This window comes from Hermetia illucens, chromosome 7 (assembly GCF_905115235.1).
Source record: "Hermetia illucens chromosome 7, iHerIll2.2.curated.20191125, whole genome shotgun sequence".
NCBI classification, from domain to species: Eukaryota; Metazoa; Arthropoda; class Insecta; order Diptera; family Stratiomyidae; genus Hermetia; species Hermetia illucens.
The window spans coordinates 9,109,173-9,133,082 of NC_051855.1; the positions used below are offsets into that span (position 1 = coordinate 9,109,173).

Here is a 23,910-nt window from a genome sequence, read left to right on the forward strand (position 1 = left end):
AAATGGCGCTAATAATGCCATTTATATATCAAGGTTCAGAAGTACCAACCTTCAGATAAGATGTGTCAAAATTTGATGTAATTCGAAACATAACCAAGAAAGCTATAGTGGTTAAACTGACGTTACCTTTGCAATCGTGAAAAAATGGACCAAAACGAATTTCGTGTGTTGATAAAACATTGTTTTCTAATGGAGAAAAAACACTGTTCAAGCTCAGCAATGGCTTGAAAAACGTTATCCGAACTCTACTCCGTCGAAAACAACCATTTGTCGGTGGTTTCCGACGTGAAACGCGGTCGTGCTGATACAAATCATGCGGAACGTTCGGGTCGGCCAAATGAAGGAGTAACTCCCGAAAACACCAAGCAAGTATTGAAAATCGTGATGGGTGACCGCAAAATCAAAGTGCCCGAGATAGCTAAGATGGTGAACATATCAACTGGTAGTGCATTTACTATTTTGCACCAAAAATTGGCTATGAAAAAGGTTTTTTCCAAATGGCTGCCGCGTTTGCTCACAATGGAACAAAAGCAACAACGTATCAATGATTCGGAGAGCTGTTTGGCACTGTTTACTCGCAATAAACAGGATTTTTTGCGTCGATATGTGACAGTGGACGAAACATGGATTCACCATTTCACTCCGGAGTCAAGTTGACAGTCAGCCGAATGGCGTACGACCGGTAAAAGCCACCCGAAGCGTCCAAAAACACAACAGTCGGCCGGCAAAGTGATGGCGTCCGTATTCTGGGATGCGAATGGTATAATTTTCATTGACTACCTCGAAAAAGGAAAAACCATCAATAGCGACTACTACATGGTGTTATTGGATCGTTTGAAGGCCGAAATAGCGAAAAAACGCCCACACATGAAGAAGAAGGAAGTCATCTTTCATCAAGACAGCGCACCGTGCCACAAGTCAATCAAAACGATGACCAAATTCAATGAATTAGGCTTCCAACTGCTTCCTCATCCTCCGTACTCGCCGGATCTGGCCCCCAGCGACTGCTGGCACTTTGCGGATCTCAAAAAGATGCTCCAGGGAAAAAGATTTGGCTCAAATGAGGAGGTGATCGCTGCTACTGAGGCTCATTTTGAGTCAAAAGACAAATCGTTCTACAAACATGGCATTGAAAAGTTAGAGAAGCGTTGGAATGATTGTATAACCCTTGAAGGAGATTATGTTGATGAATAATAAAGAATTTTGCCGATAAAATGTTGTTTTCATAGTTAGTCTCGGGACTTATTGAACGATGAGTTACACAACTATTTATAAATTAAAAAAAAAAATTATAAGGTTCAAGTATGCAAAAAAAACCATAGTTTCAAAGTACTCTTTTGAAAAACTGTTCTATTTGCTGATTAATCAGCTCAATTTGAAGAATGTTCTGCTACACTAAAGCATGGATCGCTTAAGCTTGTTTGGCAGCATCGAGCGTTCGAAATTTCGTGTTCATCCATGGGAACATAGAGAAAAATATGCACTGCGCCATTCTAAAGGATAAAAAAGATGAAGAGAAACTGGGTCTGCTCGTCAACTATTGGTTTTATAGGAACAATGGCCAGAAACATAGGTCAGGGGTACCGCCGATTTGACTGATATGAAACTGTCCCCATGTAATGGAACCATCGTGTCAGCCGCCAGACTTAATTGACATTGAGAATTCATTGGCATTGCTTAAAGCAACATCCGTAAACCCGAGGTTTCCAGAACCCCCCGTTTAAAAGAAAACTTGCCCTGCAAGAAGAGTAGAAGAATATCAAACAAGAAACAAGCGAAGAACCTGTTAATTCTATATCTAACAAGGATTATTATAACAAATATTAAATTATATTATTTAACACTTTTGTTAGTTAATAAGTGAATATTATAGCTCATCAAGTAAGCTGCGAATTTATTTTGAAATTTCATTTTCCGTTTGCATCAAATAAGCTGACACTCACTGTATATGTATGTAAAATCAGAAAAATAAAATAAATTATTTATAAGTTCTTCGATTGACGTAATACCATGCACCATGACAAAATAAAACAAAAGGCCATCATGTACGATATGAGCTTGATGTTGTGTAACATTTGGCATACAAACTAAATGGTCATCGGAAACAATGTGGTAATGATCAAAAATAAAAATATATGTGCGGATATGGAAAACAGAAAAAAAATATAATAAAAGAATTTGAACGCTATAATAATATGCTTCTAGATAATAATCATTTTTTCTTCTTAGTTTAGAAGTTATTCTAACCGATTTTTTACTTCCGAACTGTTTCAGTTCCATCATGCCGTTCGCATTTATGTCCGCTTTATTAAGCTTTGTTATAGTCCCGGCAACCAATGAATGTGTTGATCCGACCGAATGATGATTCAAAATGGCGCTCGCACCGCTACTGACGCTGCCATCTTGAACAGAAAATCGATTGGTTTGTCCACTATTTGGAATATTATCAATTGACGAAGATGATGATAAATTCATGGCCGACTGTGTACGACGCCCGGATACACCGCTAGGTCCGCTCACATCAGCATTGGTTGTAATTTTGTTTGTTTTCATATCAATGCCATCAACCAGGGTACGACTAGTAACAATTCCGTTACTGTTAACCGGAGTAGATAGTAACATTGCGCTAGTTTGTTCATCATCATCAATATTGTAGTCTTCCTTAATACGATGCATACGCAAGGATGTGGTTGAGCCTCTGTTACTAATACTACGAAGGTCACAATTTGAATTTCTAGCGCTGCCGCCGCCATCTTTCAAGGTTTTCATAAGCTATGTCCATTGAAAGGTCGTTGTTTATCAAAATGGCGATATTATTCAATACGACCATTTAATGGATTTTAGCATGTGAACCCGATAGATGTGATATGCATAGTTTAGATTTAGGTTCCGGGACCACAAAAATATTATACACAGAGTACACGTTCGTGAATGTACGAAGACATGGAAAGTAGAATCCAATTGAAAAAAAAAAATATTAGAAAGACCTAATTAAATGAAACAATTTAGCACGCAAATTCTACATTAAACTATAGAAATTCAAAATTATCTTCTTAAGAACCCTCCCTCGTGAGGAGCAACGTGTGACGAGCTCCTCAAGTATGTTGAATGCGATGCATATGTGTATGTGCCTACCGTTGTTACTCACACAGAGAAGATAGAAAGAACATTGACTAACCCATAGCTACTTTCTATCTCTGAACTTCATCAATATGTAAATGCAAAGAAAATGGCGGCTTGAGGGGGTCATTCCATGTGAAGGCCGTTTTTTCGCTTTTTTTTATAAAGAACTGGATAAAGGTACAAATACGAACTTTCCCCATATATTTATTAATATCTTGATCATGCCTGTGAATTTTTCCAGCCCGATAGCATAGTTCATTATTGAAATATAGAGAAACTTATACACTCGTCTCCAAAAAAGTGTGTTTTCCTGCCGTCACGCTAGAGGGTGCTATGATCATCTTAAAGAAAAAATGTAAACCGCATGTTAACGTGCAGACTTAACTATTATACAATCCGCACACTAGGATTATTAAAAAATATTGAAAGCTAAATTTTTGGTGCCTTGTTAAACTTTTTTTTATAAATGTTGGTGTTTTTTCAAGGCTTTTTGAATGAATAAAAAAAAAACTACCGACTGAATCGCAATTATCCTAGTTTGCGGACCGTAGAAATATGTTCTGAATAAGTCGTGAAAATTTCAAAGAATTACGTTAGATAGATTTTCGGCTATGGTGGCAGCAGATTTTCAACATGCAAGTCATTGGGACCGATAAATACGTGCTTTATTACGGCGATCGAGATAAACCTAGCATGTGACACTTTACCTGTTTAACACTGTAATTTCCGAATGACCCCGAACAGATACAATGATGCCAAAAAAACGATTTCTTCGGACCCGAAACACGGGATGACCCCCTTAAATTTTGAACTGTTGTACGCATAACGGAAACAATTTTAGTTTAGTTTTGTAGCGAGATTGAATTTAAAGCATTAAAGATTCAATTTGAAGTAAGGCTCAGAGTTGATGGTTGTTGACACTTAGATAGTAAGTAAAGTTTCCTGAACGACAATAAACCTGCAAATTATATCTCAAAAAGGAAGTACAATATATAAAACACAACACGCATTGCAAAAGTAATAAGTGGGATGGTTTTGTAAGTATTCTAGGTAGTGAGAAATAGAAGGATTACACAATGATTCGCATAAGTAAGAATAATTTTGTGTCTACGATTCCCTGCCAATATTCTCCCATATAATACTGCAATCAATCCTCTAATTTCCACATAAAACAAACAAATTATATCATAGTCACATTGCGAAATACTGCATTTACTTGCGACTGCATGTACCTAGTAAATTTCCTTGTTTTTAATTACAACTATTCCAATCGCAAATCAACGGTTGTTGCACATTTCTACAGATACCACAGAGACGAAATACCAAAATCAGCTGATAAAGAGGCTAAAATGTAGCACCAGAAGCAATTTATGTCTATAAATAACCTTCCACACCTTCCCAAAACAGGTAAACTCATAAACCAATTTTAATTTATTTTGTCATCATTGAGATAGTTCCATTAAGTCACCATTGAATATCTATTTTCAAGTCGAAACGTTATGACTATTATTAGGGGATTCCCAAGAAATATTTTAACACATTATGCAAGAATTCATAAACAAACTAATGACCAGAGGTTGTGATAAAATATTTAACTAGCTAGAGTACTGTTATACTGAAGAGGAATGATTTCAATATAAAACAATGGGAATGCGTCAAAGTTATGCTTTTCACCAGATTCCCTTAACTATTTCTACATGCTTCATTAGGAAAAGTTTGCATAAAACGTAAGTATCATCTAAAAATGCAGTTAACTCCATGTATGTATTACAAGTGGATGTCTTCTAAGTTTGATTATTATTAATCCTTTCAAAGGAGCTATTTATATGTTCGTACTCACCTCATCCTCTCTTTTACGTAAGTCCGATTGGACTTCCTCCAATTCTTCCTGAGCATCAGATGGTTTCATATAGTAGCCTTCTTTAAGCATTTTCAATCCAAATACGGCAAACAGAAATGTTGAAATATAATATGTATAAACTCGAGGTATGATTTGCGCGGCCATGCCGAAAACCGCGGACAGAACGGTCATTAATGCTAAGGCTGAGATTGCTCCGGCAAATATGGTAATGCGGGAATGTCGCATTGCCATTATAGCAGCTATGAAAAATGTTTTATCACCTAATTCGCTGACCAATATAACTGAAATTGATGCAACGAATGCATGTATGAAACCTAAATCTCTTACAGGCAAGGAACTTTTCGTGTTTTCATCCACTTTCTGTGCATTGCCACCGTTATCACCAATGGCAGCACGTTCCCCAACACTGTCCTTGTTGTCATTTCCAAAGTTATTGTCATCATGTAATTTCTGAAAAATAACAAAAAAGGAAATTAGACCTTTTTTCCAAATCAAAATGTAAGAAAAGCAAAAGAAAACGGACTTACCGCCATGGGAGTCGACATATCCTCATAATTTGGTTTCGGCTCTATATCACCGCAACAAAATGGCACACACGAAATGAATACAATCACAACTATCAGGAGAATTGTGTGATTTTTGCTACCAGGTCGATGTAACCACTTCCATTTTGTGGAAAATAATAATGAAGACATTTTTACTATGAATAAATCTTAATTGAATAAGCTAGATTTCAAGGAGTCCCCGTCTGTTGGTCAGCAATAATTTGCTATATCAAATACAATGCAGTTCCGTTTCAGTCACCCTTTTATGTCTGAAATAAGAAAAGAGACAGTGTAGATAAGTAATAGTTAACAGTATTGCGTTCGTCTTAAAATTACAACAAAGCATTCTAATTACTTAACTCCCACTCCGCCTTTCCAACTAATATCGGCCATTAAAAGTGCTAATCAAAACCTTTAATTGGATACCCAACATGACTATATTCGGTGAAAAAAATTTCACACCCCCTTTTTGCATGTATGACCCCCCCCTTAATATTAACGTTGAGTTCCCACCTTCTCACCAAATTTCGCGCCAATAAGTATAGTCATTTCTGAAAAAAGTTTGTGTGACAGACAGACAGACAGACACACAGACGGACAAATAGACAGATAAGATACGGGATGGATCAGGAGATTCAGCACGAAGGAGATATGTCTACCCCTTTGTCGAAGGACATCGCGGCAGCAGGCGTGCAATCCACAAACGAATGTGCGAAAGAGGAGCCGTTTAAAAACGATCCTTTCAGGCACAGCCCTAGAGTATTGAGATCGCCAACAGGGAAAAGTGAGAGAGATCGGAAATTGGAGTACACGTCAACTCCTGATGGAGTTTGTAGGTCCCCAACACAACGTGCACGGCGAAATAAAAAGCCGAGTGCGTGCTATTAGATCTATGTATAATACTAAACGAGAAATTAACGTCTAAATCCTCGAAAAATGATTTTTCAGCTTTTCCCCCATTTTCGTCATCAAAAAATCAAAGGCTATACACTTGCTTTTTGACGCTGATACCCTAAAATTTCAAAATCGAAAATTGGGTTTTTTTTTCATTATTTGGAAAGTACTAAACGAGAAATTAACGTCTAAATCCTCGAAAAATGATTTTTCAGCTTTTACCCATTTTCGTCATCAAAAAATCAAAGGCTATACACTTGCTTTTTGACTCTGATACCCTAAAATTTCAAAATCGAAAATTGGGTTTTTTTTTCATTATTTGGAACGTACTAAACGAGAAATTAACGTCTAAATCCTCGAAAAATGATTTTTCAGCTTTTACCCATTTTCGTCATCAAAAAATCAAAGGCTATACACTTGCTTTTTGACTCTGATACCCTAAAATTTCAAAATCGAAAATTGGGTTTTTTTTTCATTATTTGGAACGTACTAAACGAGAAATTAACGTCTAAATCCTCGAAAAATGATTTTTCAGCTTTTACCCATTTTCGTCATCAAAAAATCAAAGGCTATACACTTGCTTTTTGACTCTGATACCCTAAAATTTCAAAATCGAAAATTGGGTTTTTTTTTCATTATTTGGAAAGTACTAAACGAGAAATTAACGTCTAAATCCTCGAAAAATGATTTTTCAGCTTTTACCCATTTTCGTCATCAAAAAATCAAAGGCTATACACTTGCTTTTTGACTCTGATACCCTAAAATTTCAAAATCGAAAATTGGGTTTTTTTTTCATTATTTGGAACGTACTAAACGAGAAATTAACGTCTAAATCCTCGAAAAATGATTTTTCAGCTTTTACCCATTTTCGTCATCAAAAAATCAAAGGCTATACACTTGCTTTTTGACTCTGATACCCTAAAATTTCAAAATCGAAAATCGGGTTTTTTTTTCATTATTTGGAACGTACTAAACGAGAAATTAACGTCTAAATCCTCGAAAAATGATTTTTCACCTTTTCCCCCATTTTCGTCATCAAAAAATCAAAGGCTATACACTTGCTTTTTGACTCTGATACCCTAAAATTTCAAAATCGAAAATTGGGTTTTTTTTTCATTATTTGGAATGTACTAAACGAGAAATTAACGTCTAAATCCTCGAAAAATGATTTTTCAGCTTTTACCCATTTTCGTCATCAAAAAATCAAAGGCTATACACTTGCTTTTTGACTCTGATACCCTAAAATTTCAAAATCGAAAATTGGGTTTTTTTTTCATTATTTGGAACGTACTAAACGAGAAATTAACGTCTAAATCCTCGAAAAATGATTTTTCAGCTTTTACCCATTTTCGTCATCAAAAAATCAAAGGCTATACACTTGCTTTTTGACTCTGATACCCTAAAATTTCAAAATCGAAAATTGGGTTTTTTTTTTCATTATTCGGAACGTACTAAACGAGAAATTAACGTCTAAAACCTCGAAAAATGATTTTTCAGCTTTTACCCATTTTCGTCATCAAAAAATCAAAGGCTATACACTTGCTTTTTGACTCTGATACCCTAAAATTTCAAAATCGAAAATTGGGTTTTTTTTTCATTATTCGGAACGTACTAAACGAGAAATTAACGTCTAAAACCTCGAAAAATGATTTTTCAGCTTTTACCCATTTTCGTCATCAAAAAATCAAAGGCTATACACTTGCTTTTTGACTCTGATACCCTAAAATTTCAAAATCGAAAATTGGGTTTTTTTTTCATTGTTTGGAACGTACTAAACGAGAAATTAACGTCTAAATCCTCGAAAAATGATTTTTCAGCTTTTACCCATTTTCGTCATCAAAAAATCAAAGGCTATACACTTGCTTTTTGACTCTGATACCCTAAAATTTCAAAATCGAAAATTGGGTTTTTTTTTCATTATTTGGAACGTACTAAACGAGAAATTAACGTCTAAATCCTCGAAAAATGATTTTTCAGCTTTTACCCATTTTCGTCATCAAAAAATCAAAGGCTATACACTTGCTTTTTGACTCTGATACCCTAAAATTTCAAAATCGAAAATTGGGTTTTTTTTTCATTATTTGGAAAGTACTAAACGAGAAATTAACGTCTAAATCCTCGAAAAATGATTTTTCAGCTTTTACCCATTTTCGTCATCAAAAAATCAAAGGCTATACACTTGCTTTTTGACTCTGATACCCTAAAATTTCAAAATCGAAAATTGGGTTTTTTTTTCATTATTTGGAACGTACTAAACGAGAAATTAACGTCTAAATCCTCGAAAAATGATTTTTCAGCTTTTACCCATTTTCGTCATCAAAAAATCAAAGGCTATACACTTGCTTTTTGACTCTGATACCCTAAAATTTCAAAATCGAAAATTGGGTTTTTTTTTCATTATTTGGAACGTACTAAACGAGAAATTAACGTCTAAAACCTCGAAAAATGATTTTTCAGCTTTTACCCATTTTCGTCATCAAAAAATCAAAGGCTATACACTTGCTTTTTGACTCTGATACCCTAAAATTTCAAAATCGAAAATTGGGTTTTTTTTTCATTATTTGGAAAGTACTAAACGAGAAATTAACGTCTAAATCCTCGAAAAATGATTTTTCAGCTTTTACCCATTTTCGTCATCAAAAAATCAAAGGCTATACACTTGCTTTTTGACTCTGATACCCTAAAATTTCAAAATCGAAAATTGGGTTTTTTTTTTCATTATTTGGAACGTACTAAACGAGAAATTAACGTCTAAATCCTCGAAAAATGATTTTTCAGCTTTTACCCATTTTCGTCATCAAAAAATCAAAGGCTATACACTTGCTTTTTGACTCTGATACCCTAAAATTTCAAAATCGAAAATTGGGTCTTTTTTCATTATTTGGAACGTACTAAACGAGAAATTAACGTCTAAATCCTCGAAAAATGATTTTTCAGCTTTTACCCATTTTCGTCATCAAAAAATCAAAGGCTATACACTTGCTTTTTGACTCTGATACCCTAAAATTTCAAAATCGAAAATTGGGTCTTTTTTCATTATTTGGAACGTACTAAACGAGAAATTAACGTCTAAATCCTCGAAAAATGATTTTTCAGCTTTTACCCATTTTCGTCATCAAAAAATCAAAGGCTATACACTTGCTTTTTGACTCTGATACCCTAAAATTTCAAAATCGAAAATTGGGTCTTTTTTCATTATTTGGAACGTACTAAACGAGAAATTAACGTCTAAATCCTCGAAAAATGATTTTTCAGCTTTTACCCATTTTCGTCATCAAAAAATCAAAGGCTATACACTTGCTTTTTGACTCTGATACCCTAAAATTTCAAAATCGAAAATTGGGTCTTTTTTCATTATTTGGAACGTACTAAACGAGAAATTAACGTCTAAATCCTCGAAAAATGATTTTTCAGCTTTTACCCATTTTCGTCATCAAAAAATCAAAGGCTATACACTTGCTTTTTGACTCTGATACCCTAAAATTTCAAAATCGAAAATTGGGTTTTTTTTTCATTATTCGGAACGTACTAAACGAGAAATTAACGTCTAAAACCTCGAAAAATGATTTTTCAGCTTTTACCCATTTTCGTCATCAAAAAATCAAAGGCTATACACTTGCTTTTTGACTCTGATACCCTAAAATTTCAAAATCGAAAATTGGGTTTTTTTTTCATTATTCGGAACGTACTAAACGAGAAATTAACGTCTAAAACCTCGAAAAATGATTTTTCAGCTTTTACCCATTTTCGTCATCAAAAAATCAAAGGCTATACACTTGCTTTTTGACTCTGATACCCTAAAATTTCAAAATCGAAAATTGGGTTTTTTTTTCATTGTTTGGAACGTACTAAACGAGAAATTAACGTCTAAATCCTCGAAAAATGATTTTTCAGCTTTTACCCATTTTCGTCATCAAAAAATCAAAGGCTATACACTTGCTTTTTGACTCTGATACCCTAAAATTTCAAAATCGAAAATTGGGTTTTTTTTTCATTATTTGGAAAGTACTAAACGAGAAATTAACGTCTAAATCCTCGAAAAATGATTTTTCAGCTTTTACCCATTTTCGTCATCAAAAAATCAAAGGCTATACACTTGCTTTTTGACTCTGATACCCTAAAATTTCAAAATCGAAAATTGGGTTTTTTTTTCATTATTTGGAAAGTACCAAACGAGAAATTAACGTCTAAATCCTCGAAAAATGATTTTTCAGCTTTTACCCATTTTCGTCATCAAAAAATCAAAGGCTATACACTTGCTTTTTGACTCTGATACCCTAAAATTTCAAAATCGAAAATTGGGTTTTTTTTTCATTATTTGGAAAGTACTAAACGAGAAATTAACGTCTAAATCCTCGAAAAATGATTTTTCAGCTTTTACCCATTTTCGTCATCAAAAAATCAAAGGCTATACACTTGCTTTTTGACTCTGATACCCTAAAATTTCAAAATCGAAAATTGGTTTTTTTTTTCATTATTTGGAAAGTACCAAACGAGAAATTAACGTCTAAATCCTCGAAAAATGATTTTTCAGCTTTTACCCATTTTCGTCATCAAAAAATCAAAGGCTATACACTTGCTTTTTGACTCTGATACCCTAAAATTTCAAAATCGAAAATTGGTTTTTTTTTTTCATTATTTGGAAAGTACCAAACGAGAAATTAACGTCTAAATCCTCGAAAAATGATTTTTCAGCTTTTACCCATTTTCGTCATCAAAAAATCAAAGGCTATACACTTGCTTTTTGACTCTGATACCCTAAAATTTCAAAATCGAAAATTGGGTTTTTTTTTTCATTATTCGGAACGTACTAAACGAGAAATTAACGTCTAAAACCTCGAAAAATGATTTTTCAGCTTTTACCCATTTTCGTCATCAAAAAATCAAAGGCTATACACTTGCTTTTTGACTCTGATACCCTAAAATTTCAAAATCGAAAATTGGGTTTTTTTTTCATTATTCGGAACGTACTAAACGAGAAATTAACGTCTAAAACCTCGAAAAATGATTTTTCAGCTTTTACCCATTTTCGTCATCAAAAAATCAAAGGCTATACACTTGCTTTTTGACTCTGATACCCTAAAATTTCAAAATCGAAAATTGGGTTTTTTTTTTCATTATTCGGAACGTACTAAACGAGAAATTAACGTCTAAAACCTCGAAAAATGATTTTTCAGCTTTTACCCATTTTCGTCATCAAAAAATCAAAGGCTATACACTTGCTTTTTGACTCTGATACCCTAAAATTTCAAAATCGAAAATTGGGTTTTTTTTTCATTATTTGGAAAGTACTAAACGAGAAATTAACGTCTAAATCCTCGAAAAATGATTTTTCAGCTTTTACCCATTTTCGTCATCAAAAAATCAAAGGCTATACACTTGCTTTTTGACTCTGATACCCTAAAATTTCAAAATCGAAAATTGGGTTTTTTTTTCATTATTCGGAACGTACTAAACGAGAAATTAACGTCTAAAACCTCGAAAAATGATTTTTCAGCTTTTACCCATTTTCGTCATCAAAAAATCAAAGGCTATACACTTGCTTTTTGACTCTGATACCCTAAAATTTCAAAATCGAAAATTGGGTTTTTTTTTCATTATTCGGAACGTACTAAACGAGAAATTAACGTCTAAAACCTCGAAAAATGATTTTTCAGCTTTTACCCATTTTCGTCATCAAAAAATCAAAGGCTATACACTTGCTTTTTGACTCTGATACCCTAAAATTTCAAAATCGAAAATTGGGTTTTTTTTTCATTGTTTGGAACGTACTAAACGAGAAATTAACGTCTAAATCCTCGAAAAATGATTTTTCAGCTTTTACCCATTTTCGTCATCAAAAAATCAAAGGCTATACACTTGCTTTTTGACTCTGATACCCTAAAATTTCAAAATCGAAAATTGGGTTTTTTTTTCATTATTTGGAAAGTACTAAACGAGAAATTAACGTCTAAATCCTCGAAAAATGATTTTTCAGCTTTTACCCATTTTCGTCATCAAAAAATCAAAGGCTATACACTTGCTTTTTGACTCTGATACCCTAAAATTTCAAAATCGAAAATTGGGTTTTTTTTTCATTATTTGGAACGTACTAAACGAGAAATTAACGTCTAAATCCTCGAAAAATGATTTTTCAGCTTTTACCCATTTTCGTCATCAAAAAATCAAAGGCTATACACTTGCTTTTTGACTCTGATACCCTAAAATTTCAAAATCGAAAATTGGGTTTTTTTTTTCATTATTTGGAACGTACTAAACGAGAAATTAACGTCTAAAACCTCGAAAAATGATTTTTCAGCTTTTACCCATTTTCGTCATCAAGAAATCAAAGGCTATACACTTGCTTTTTGACTCTGATACCCTAAAATTTCAAAATCGAAAATTGGGTCTTTTTTTCATTATTTGGAACGTACTAAACGAGAAATTAACGTCTAAATCCTCGAAAAATGATTTTTCAGCTTTTACCCATTTTCGTCATCAAAAAATCAAAGGCTATACACTTGCTTTTTGACTCTGATACCCTAAAATTTCAAAATCGAAAATTGGGTTTTTTTTTCATTATTTGGAAAGTACTAAACGAGAAATTAACGTCTAAATCCTCGAAAAATGATTTTTCAGCTTTTACCCATTTTCGTCATCAAAAAATCAAAGGCTATACACTTGCTTTTTGACTCTGATACCCTAAAATTTCAAAATCGAAAATTGGGTTTTTTTTTCATTATTTGGAACGTACTAAACGAGAAATTAACGTCTAAATCCTCGAAAAATGATTTTTCAGCTTTTACCCATTTTCGTCATCAAAAAATCAAAGGCTATACACTTGCTTTTTGACTCTGATACCCTAAAATTTCAAAATCGAAAATTGGGTTTTTTTTTTCATTATTTGGAACGTACTAAACGAGAAATTAACGTCTAAATCCTCGAAAAATGATTTTTCAGCTTTTACCCATTTTCGTCATCAAAAAATCAAAGGCTATACACTTGCTTTTTGACTCTGATACCCTAAAATTTCAAAATCGAAAATTGGGTTTTTTTTTCATTATTTGGAAAGTACTAAACGAGAAATTAACGTCTAAATCCTCGAAAAATGATTTTTCAGCTTTTACCCATTTTCGTCATCAAAAAATCAAAGGCTATACACTTGCTTTTTGACTCTGATACCCTAAAATTTCAAAATCGAAAATTGGGTCTTTTTTTCATTATTTGGAACGTACTAAACGAGAAATTAACGTCTAAATCCTCGAAAAATGATTTTTCAGCTTTTACCCATTTTCGTCATCAAAAAATCAAAGGCTATACACTTGCTTTTTGACGTCTGATACCCTAAAATTTCAAAATCGAAATTGGGTTTTTTTTTTCATTATTTGGAAAGTACTAAACGAGAAATTAACGTCTAAATCCTCGAAAAATGATTTTTCAGCTTTTACCCATTTTCGTCATCAAAAAATCAAAGGCTATACACTTGCTTTTTGACTCTGATACCCTAAAATTTCAAAATCGAAAATTGGGTTTTTTTTTCATTATTTGGAACGTACTAAACGAGAAATTAACGTCTAAATCCTCGAAAAATGATTTTTCAGCTTTTACCCATTTTCGTCATCAAAAAATCAAAGGCTATACACTTGCTTTTTGACTCTGATACCCTAAAATTTCAAAATCGAAAATTGGGTTTTTTTTTCATTATTTGGAAAGTACTAAACGAGAAATTAACGTCTAAATCCTCGAAAAATGATTTTTCAGCTTTTACCCATTTTCGTCATCAAAAAATCAAAGGCTATACACTTGCTTTTTGACTCTGATACCCTAAAATTTCAAAATCGAAAATTGGGTCTTTTTTTCATTATTTGGAACGTACTAAACGAGAAATTAACGTCTAAATCCTCGAAAAATGATTTTTCAGCTTTTACCCATTTTCGTCATCAAAAAATCAAAGGCTATACACTTGCTTTTTGACTCTGATACCCTAAAATTTCAAAATCGAAAATTGGGTCTTTTTTTCATTATTTGGAACGTACTAAACGAGAAATTAACGTCTAAATCCTCGAAAAATGATTTTTCAGCTTTTACCCATTTTCGTCATCAAAAAATCAAAGGCTATACACTTGCTTTTTGACTCTGATACCCTAAAATTTCAAAATCGAAAATTGGGTTTTTTTTTTCATTATTTGGAAAGTACTAAACGAGAAATTAACGTCTAAATCCTCGAAAAATGATTTTTCAGCTTTTACCCATTTTCGTCATCAAAAAATCAAAGGCTATACACTTGCTTTTTGACTCTGATACCCTAAAATTTCAAAATCGAAAATTGGGTTTTTTTTTTCATTATTTGGAAAGTACTAAACGAGAAATTAACGTCTAAATCCTCGAAAAATGATTTTTCAGCTTTTACCCATTTTCGTCATCAAAAAATCAAAGGCTATACACTTGCTTTTTGACTCTGATACCCTAAAATTTCAAAATCGAAAATCTGGGTTTTTTTTTCATTATTTGGAAAGTACTAAACGAGAAATTAACGTCTAAATCCTCGAAAAATGATTTTTCAGCTTTTACCCATTTTCGTCATCAAAAAATCAAAGGCTATACACTTGCTTTTTGACTCTGATACCCTAAAATTTCAAAATCGAAAATTGGGTTTTTTTTCATTATTTGGAACGTACTAAACGAGAAATTAACGTCTAAATCCTCGAAAAATGATTTTTCAGCTTTTACCCATTTTCGTCATCAAAAAATCAAAGGCTATACACTTGCTTTTTGACTCTGATACCCTAAAATTTCAAAATCGAAAATTGGGTCTTTTTTTCATTATTTGGAACGTACTAAACGAGAAATTAACGTCTAAATCCTCGAAAAATGATTTTTCAGCTTTTACCCCATTTTCGTCATCAAAAAATCAAAGGCTATACACTTGCTTTTTGACTCTGATACCCTAAAATTTCAAAATCGAAAATTGGGTTTTTTTTTCATTATTTGGAACGTACTAAACGAGAAATTAACGTCTAAGTCCTCGAAAAATGATTTTTCAGCTTTTACCCATTTTCGTCATCAAAAAATCAAAGGCTATACACTTGCTTTTTGACTCTGATACCCTAAAATTTCAAAATCGAAAATTGGGTTTTTTTTTTCATTATTTGGAACGTACTAAACGAGAAATTAACGTCTAAGTCCTCGAAAAATGATTTTTCAGCTTTTACCCATTTTCGTCATCAAAAAATCAAAGGCTATACACTTGCTTTTTGACTCTGATACCCTAAAATTTCAAAATCGAAAATTGGGTTTTTTTTTCATTATTTGGAAAGTACTAAACGAGAAATTAACGTCTAAATCCTCGAAAAATGATTTTTCAGCTTTTACCCATTTTCGTCATCAAAAAATCAAAGGCTATATATACACTTGCTTTTTGACGCTGATACCCTAAAATTTCAAAATCGAAAATTGGGTTTTTTTTTCATTATTTGGAACGTACTAAACGAGAAATTAACGTCTAAATCCTCGAAAAATGATTTTTCAGCTTTTACCCCATTTTCGTCATCAAAAAATCAAAGGCTATACACTTGCTTTTTGACTCTGATACCCTAAAATTTCAAAATCGAAAATTGGGTTTTTTTTTCATTATTTGGAACGTACTAAACGAGAAATTAACGTCTAAGTCCTCGAAAAATGATTTTTCAGCTTTTACCCATTTTCGTCATCAAAAAATCAAAGGCTATACACTTGCTTTTTGACTCTGATACCCTAAAATTTCAAAATCGAAAATTGGGTTTTTTTTTCATTATTTGGAACGTACTAAACGAGAAATTAACGTCTAAGTCCTCGAAAAATGATTTTTCAGCTTTTACCCATTTTCGTCATCAAAAAATCAAAGGCTATACACTTGCTTTTTGACTCTGATACCCTAAAATTTCAAAATCGAAAATTGGGTTTTTTTTTCATTATTTGGAAAGTACTAAACGAGAAATTAACGTCTAAATCCTCGAAAAATGATTTTTTCAGCTTTTACCCATTTTCGTCATCAAAAAATCAAAGGCTATACACTTGCTTTTTGACTCTGATACCCTAAAATTTCAAAATCGAAAATTGGGTTTTTTTTTCATTATTTGGAAAGTACTAAACGAGAAATTAACGTCTAAATCCTCGAAAAATGATTTTTCAGCTTTTCCCCCATTTTCGTCATCAAAAAATCAAAGGCTATAACCTTGCTTTTTTACGTTGATACCCTAAAATTTCAAAATCGAAAATTGGGTTTTTTTTTCATTATTTGGAAAGTACTAAACGAGAAATTAACGTCTAAATCCTCGAAAAATGATTTTTCAGCTTTTACCCATTTTCGTCATCAAAAAATCAAAGGCTATACACTTGCTTTTTGACTCTGATACCCTAAAATTTCAAAATCGAAAATTGGGTTTTTTTTTTCATTATTTGGAACGTACTAAACGAGAAATTAACGTCTAAATCCTCGAAAAATGATTTTTCAGCTTTTACCCATTTTCGTCATCAAAAAATCAAAGGCTATACACTTGCTTTTTGACGCTGATACCCTAAAATTTCAAAATCGAAAATCGGGTGTTTTTTTCATTATTTGGAAAGTACTAAACGAGAAATTAACGTCTAAATCATCGAAAAATTATTTTTCAGCTTTTACCCATTTTCGTCATCAAAAAATCAAAGGCTATACACTTGCTTTTTGACTCTGATACCCTAAAATTTCAAAATCGAAAATTGGGTTTTTTTTTCATTATTTGGAACGTACTAAACGAGAAATTAACGTCTAAATCCTCGAAAAATGATTTTTCAGCTTTTACCCATTTTCGTCATCAAAAAATCAAAGGCTATACACTTGCTTTTTGACTCTGATACCCTAAAATTTCAAAATCGAAAATTGGGTTTTTTTTTCATTATTTGGAACGTACTAAACGAGAAATTAACGTCTAAATCCTCGAAAAATGATTTTTCAGCTTTTACCCATTTTCGTCATCAAAAAATCAAAGGCTATACACTTGCTTTTTGACTCTGATACCCTAAAATTTCAAAATCGAAAATTGGGTTTTTTTTTCATTATTTGGAACGTACTAAACGAGAAATTAACGTCTAAGTCCTCGAAAAATGATTTTTCAGCTTTTACCCATTTTCGTCATCAAAAAATCAAAGGCTATACACTTGCTTTTTGACTCTGATACCCTAAAATTTCAAAATCGAAAATTGGGTTTTTTTTTCATTATTTGGAACGTACTAAACGAGAAATTAACGTCTAAGTCCTCGAAAAATGATTTTTCAGCTTTTACCCATTTTCGTCATCAAAAAATCAAAGGCTATACACTTGCTTTTTGACTCTGATACCCTAAAATTTCAAAATCGAAAATTGGGTTTTTTTTTTCATTATTTGGAAAGTACTAAACGAGAAATTAACGTCTAAATCCTCGAAAAATGATTTTTCAGCTTTTACCCATTTTCGTCATCAAAAAATCAAAGGCTATACACTTGCTTTTTGACTCTGATACCCTAAAATTTCAAAATCGAAAATTGGGTTTTTTTTTCATTATTTGGAAAGTACTAAACGAGAAATTAACGTCTAAATCCTCGAAAAATGATTTTTCAGCTTTTACCCATTTTCGTCATCAAAAAATCAAAGGCTATACACTTGCTTTTTGACTCTGATACCCTAAAATTTCAAAATCGAAAATTGGGTTTTTTTTTCATTATTTGGAACGTACTAAACGAGAAATTAACGTCTAAGTCCTCGAAAAATGATTTTTCAGCTTTTACCCATTTTCGTCATCAAAAAATCAAAGGCTATACACTTGCTTTTTGACTCTGATACCCTAAAATTTCAAAATCGAAAATTGGGTTTTTTTTTTCATTATTTGGAAAGTACTAAACGAGAAATTAACGTCTAAATCCTCGAAAAATGATTTTTCAGCTTTTACCCATTTTCGTCATCAAAAAATCAAAGGCTATACACTTGCTTTTTGACTCTGATACCCTAAAATTTCAAAATCGAAAATTGGGTTTTTTTTTTCATTATTTGGAACGTACTAAACGAGAAATTAACGTCTAAGTCCTCGAAAAATGATTTTTCAGCTTTTACCCATTTTCGTCATCAAAAAATCAAAGGCTATACACTTGCTTTTTGACTCTGATACCCTAAAATTTCAAAATCGAAAATTGGGTTTTTTTTTCATTATTTGGAAAGTACTAAACGAGAAATTAACGTCTAAATCCTCGAAAAATGATTTTTCAGCTTTTACCCATTTTCGTCATCAAAAAATCAAAGGCTATACACTTGCTTTTTGACTCTGATACCCTAAAATTTCAAAATCGAAAATTGGGTTTTTTTTCATTATTTGGAACGTACTAAACGAGAAATTAACGTCTAAGTCCTCGAAAAATGATTTTTCAGCTTTTACCCATTTTCGTCATCAAAAAATCAAAGGCTATACACTTGCTTTTTGACTCTGATACCCTAAAATTTCAAAATCGAAAATTGGGTTTTTTTTTCATTATTTGGAACGTACTAAACGAGAAATTAACGTCTAAATCCTCGAAAAATGATTTTTCAGCTTTTACCCATTTTCGTCATCAAAAAATCAAAGGCTATACACTTGCTTTTTGACTCTGATACCCTAAAATTTCAAAATCGAAAATTGGGTTTTTTTTTCATTATTTGGAACGTACTAAACGAGAAATTAACGTCTAAGTCCTCGAAAAATGATTTTTCAGCTTTTACCCATTTTCGTCATCAAAAAATCAAAGGCTATACACTTGCTTTTTGACTCTGATACCCTAAAATTTCAAAATCGAAATTTTGGTTTTTTTTTCATTATTTGGAAAGTACTAAACGAGAAATTAACGTCTAAATCCTCGAAAAATGATTTTTCAGCTTTTCCCCATTTTCGTCATCAAAAAATCAAAGGCTATAACCTTGCTTTTTTACGTTGATACCCTAAAATTTCAAAATCGAAATTTTGGTTTTTTTTTCATTATTTGGAAAGTACTAAACGAGAAATTAACGTCTAAATCCTCGAAAAATGATTTTTCAGCTTTTCCCCATTTTCGTCATCAAAAAATCAAAGGCTATAACCTTGCTTTTTTACGTTGATACCCTAAAATTTCAAAATCGAAATTTGGGTTTTTTTTTTCATTATTTGGAAAGTACTAAACGAGAAATTAACGTCTAAATCCTCGAAAAATGATTTTTCAGCTTTTCCCCATTTTCGTCATCAAAAAATCAAAGGCTATAACCTTGCTTTTTGACGTTGATACCCTAAAATTTCAAAATCGAAATTTTGGTTTTTTTTTTTCATTATTTGGAAAGTACTAAACGAGAAATTAACGTCTAAATCCTCGAAAAATGATTTTTCAGCTTTTCCCCATTTTCGTCATCAAAAAATCAAAGGCTATAACCTTGCTTTTTTACGTTGATACCCTAAAATTTCAAAATCGAAATTTGGGTTTTTTTTTCATTATTTGGAAAGTACTAAACGAGAAATTAACGTCTAAATCCTCGAAAAATGATTTTTCAGCTTTTCCCCATTTTCGTCATCAAAAAATCAAAGGCTATAACCTTGCTTTTTTACGTTGATACCCTAAAATTTCAAAATCGAAATTTGGGTTTTTTTTTCATTATTTGGAAAGTACTAAACGAGAAATTAACGTCTAAATCCTCGAAAAATGATTTTTCAGCTTTTCCCCATTTTCGTCATCAAAAAATCAAAGGCTATAACCTTGCTTTTTGACGTTGATACCCTAAAATTTCAAAATCGAAATTTGGGTTTTTTTTTCATTATTTGGAAAGTACTAAACGAGAAATTAACGTCTAAATCCTCGAAAAATGATTTTTCAGCTTTTCCCCATTTTCGTCATCAAAAAATCAAAGGCTATAACCTTGCTTTTTTACGTTGATACCCTAAAATTTCAAAATCGAAATTTGGGTTTTTTTTTTTCATTATTTGGAAAGTACTAAACGAGAAATTAACGTCTAAATCCTCGAAAAATGATTTTTCAGCTTTTCCCCATTTTCGTCATCAAAAAATCAAAGGCTATAACCTTGCTTTTTGACGTTGATACCCTAAAATTTCAAAATCGAAATTTTGGTTTTTTTTTTCATTATTTGGAAAGTACTAAACGAGAAATTAACGTCTAAATCCTCGAAAAATGATTTTTCAGCTTTTCCCCATTTTCGTCATCAAAAAATCAAAGGCTATAACCTTGCTTTTTTACGTTGATACCCTAAAATTTCAAAATCGAAATTTGGGTTTTTTTTTCATTATTTGGAAAGTACTAAACGAGAAATTAACGTCTAAATCCTCGAAAAATGATTTTTCAGCTTTTCCCCATTTTCGTCATCAAAAAATCAAAGGCTATAACCTTGCTTTTTTACGTTGATACCCTAAAATTTCAAAATCGAAATTTGGGTTTTTTTTTTCATTATTTGGAAAGTACTAAACGAGAAATTAACGTCTAAATCCTCGAAAAATGATTTTTCAGCTTTTCCCCATTTTCGTCATCAAAAAATCAAAGGCTATAACCTTGCTTTTTGACGTTGATACCCTAAAATTTCAAAATCGAAATTTTGGTTTTTTTTTTTCATTATTTGGAAAGTACTAAACGAGAAATTAACGTCTAAATCCTCGAAAAATGATTTTTCAGCTTTTCCCCATTTTCGTCATCAAAAAATCAAAGGCTATAACCTTGCTTTTTTACGTTGATACCCTAAAATTTCAAAATCGAAATTTGGGTTTTTTTTTTCATTATTTGGAAAGTACTAAACGAGAAATTAACGTCTAAATCCTCGAAAAATGATTTTTCAGCTTTTCCCCATTTTCGTCATCAAAAAATCAAAGGCTATAACCTTGCTTTTTGACGTTGATACCCTAAAATTTCAAAATCGAAATTTTGGTTTTTTTTTTCATTATTTGGAAAGTACTAAACGAGAAATTAACGTCTAAATCCTCGAAAAATGATTTTTCAGCTTTTCCCCATTTTCGTCATCAAAAAATCAAAGGCTATAACCTTGCTTTTTTACGTTGATACCCTAAAATTTCAAAATCGAAATTTGGGTTTTTTTTTTTTCATTATTTGGAAAGTACTAAACGAGAAATTAACGTCTAAATCCTCGAAAAATGATTTTTCAGCTTTTCCCCATTTTCGTCATCAAAAAATCAAAGGCTATAACCTTGCTTTTTTACGTTGATACCCTAAAATTTCAAAATCGAAATTTGGGTTTTTTTTTTCATTATTTGGAAAGTACTAAACGAGAAATTAACGTCTAAATCCTCGAAAAATGATTTTTCAGCTTTTCCCCATTTTCGTCATCAAAAAATCAAAGGCTATAACCTTGCTTTTTGACGTTGATACCCTAAAATTTCAAAATCGAAATTTTGGTTTTTTTTTCATTATTTGGAAAGTACTAAACGAGAAATTAACGTCTAAATCCTCGCAAAATGATTTTTCAGCTTTTCCCCATTTTCGTCATCAAAAAATCAAAGGCTATAACCTTGCTTTTTTACGTTGATACCCTAAAATTTCAAAATCGAAATTTTGGTTTTTTTTTCATTATTTGGAAAGTACTAAACGAGAAATTAACGTCTAAATCCTCGAAAAATGATTTTTCAGCTTTTCCCCATTTTCGTCATCAAAAAATCAAAGGCTATAACCTTGCTTTTTTACGTTGATACCCTAAAATTTCAAAATCGAAATTTGGGTTTTTTTTTTCATTATTTGGAAAGTACTAAACGAGAAATTAACGTCTAAATCCTCGAAAAATGATTTTTCAGCTTTTCCCCATTTTCGTCATCAAAAAATCAAAGGCTATAACCTTGCTTTTTGACGTTGATACCCTAAAATTTCAAAATCGAAATTTTGGTTTTTTTTTTCATTATTTGGAAAGTACTAAACGAGAAATTAACGTCTAAATCCTCGAAAAATGATTTTTCAGCTTTTCCCCATTTTCGTCATCAAAAAATCAAAGGCTATAACCTTGCTTTTTTACGTTGATACCCTAAAATTTCAAAATCGAAATTTGGGTTTTTTTTTCATTATTTGGAAAGTACTAAACGAGAAATTAACGTCTAAATCCTCGAAAAATGATTTTTCAGCTTTTCCCCATTTTCGTCATCAAAAAATCAAAGGCTATAACCTTGCTTTTTGACGTTGATACCCTAAAATTTCAAAATCGAAATTTTGGTTTTTTTTTTCATTATTTGGAAAGTACTAAACGAGAAATTAACGTCTAAATCCTCGAAAAATGATTTTTCAGCTTTTCCCCATTTTCGTCATCAAAAAATCAAAGGCTATAACCTTGCTTTTTTACGTTGATACCCTAAAATTTCAAAATCGAAATTTGGGTTTTTTTTTTTTCATTATTTGGAAAGTACTAAACGAGAAATTAACGTCTAAATCCTCGAAAAATGATTTTTCAGCTTTTCCCCATTTTCGTCATCAAAAAATCAAAGGCTATAACCTTGCTTTTTGACGTTGATACCCTAAAATTTCAAAATCGAAATTTTGGTTTTTTTTTTTCATTATTTGGAAAGTACTAAACGAGAAATTAACGTCTAAATCCTCGAAAAATGATTTTTCAGCTTTTCCCCATTTTCGTCATCAAAAAATCAAAGGCTATAACCTTGCTTTTTGACGTTGATACCCTAAAATTTCAAAATCGAAATTTGGGTTTTTTTTTCATTATTTGGAAAGTACTAAACGAGAAATTAACGTCTAAATCCTCGAAAAATGATTTTTCAGCTTTTCCCCATTTTCGTCATCAAAAAATCAAAGGCTATAACCTTGCTTTTTGACGTTGATACCCTAAAATTTCAAAATCGAAATTTTGGTTTTTTTTTTCATTATTTGGAAAGTACTAAACGAGAAATTAACGTCTAAATCCTCGAAAAATGATTTTTCAGCTTTTCCCCATTTTCGTCATCAAAAAATCAAAGGCTATAACCTTGCTTTTTTACGTTGATACCCTAAAATTTCAAAATCGAAATTTGGGTTTTTTTTTTCATTATTTGGAAAGTACTAAACGAGAAATTAACGTCTAAATCCTCGAAAAATGATTTTTCAGCTTTTCCCCATTTTCGTCATCAAAAAATCAAAGGCTATAACCTTGCTTTTTTACGTTGATACCCTAAAATTTCAAAATCGAAATTTGGGTTTTTTTTTTCATTATTTGGAAAGTACTAAACGAGAAATTAACGTCTAAATCCTCGAAAAATGATTTTTCAGCTTTTCCCCATTTTCGTCATCAAAAAATCAAAGGCTATAACCTTGCTTTTTGACGTTGATACCCTAAAATTTCAAAATCGAAATTTTGGTTTTTTTTTTTCATTATTTGGAAAGTACTAAACGAGAAATTAACGTCTAAATCCTCGAAAAATGATTTTTCAGCTTTTCCCCATTTTCGTCATCAAAAAATCAAAGGCTATAACCTTGCTTTTTTACGTTGATACCCTAAAATTTCAAAATCGAAATTTGGGTTTTTTTTTCATTATT

At 31.8% G+C, this 23,910-nt stretch overlaps 1 protein-coding gene across 3 annotated transcripts in view; it reads right to left on the reverse strand.

Moving 5' to 3' along the window:
- LOC119660835 (GDT1-like protein 4) overlaps positions 1-23,910 on the reverse strand; it is a 50,153-nt gene that overhangs the window by 20,629 nt on the left and 5,614 nt on the right. For all 3 annotated transcript variants that reach the window (XM_038069706.1, XM_038069705.1, XM_038069704.1), the window contains 3 exons: positions 5,512-5,798; positions 4,964-5,434; positions 2,248-2,772 (listed from right to left, as the gene is read on the reverse strand). In XM_038069706.1, coding sequence (XP_037925634.1) covers positions 2,248-2,772; positions 4,964-5,434; positions 5,512-5,679 — 1,164 coding nt within the window. In that variant the 5' untranslated portion in view covers positions 5,680-5,798. The remainder of the gene's footprint in view (positions 1-2,247; positions 2,773-4,963; positions 5,435-5,511; positions 5,799-23,910) is intronic.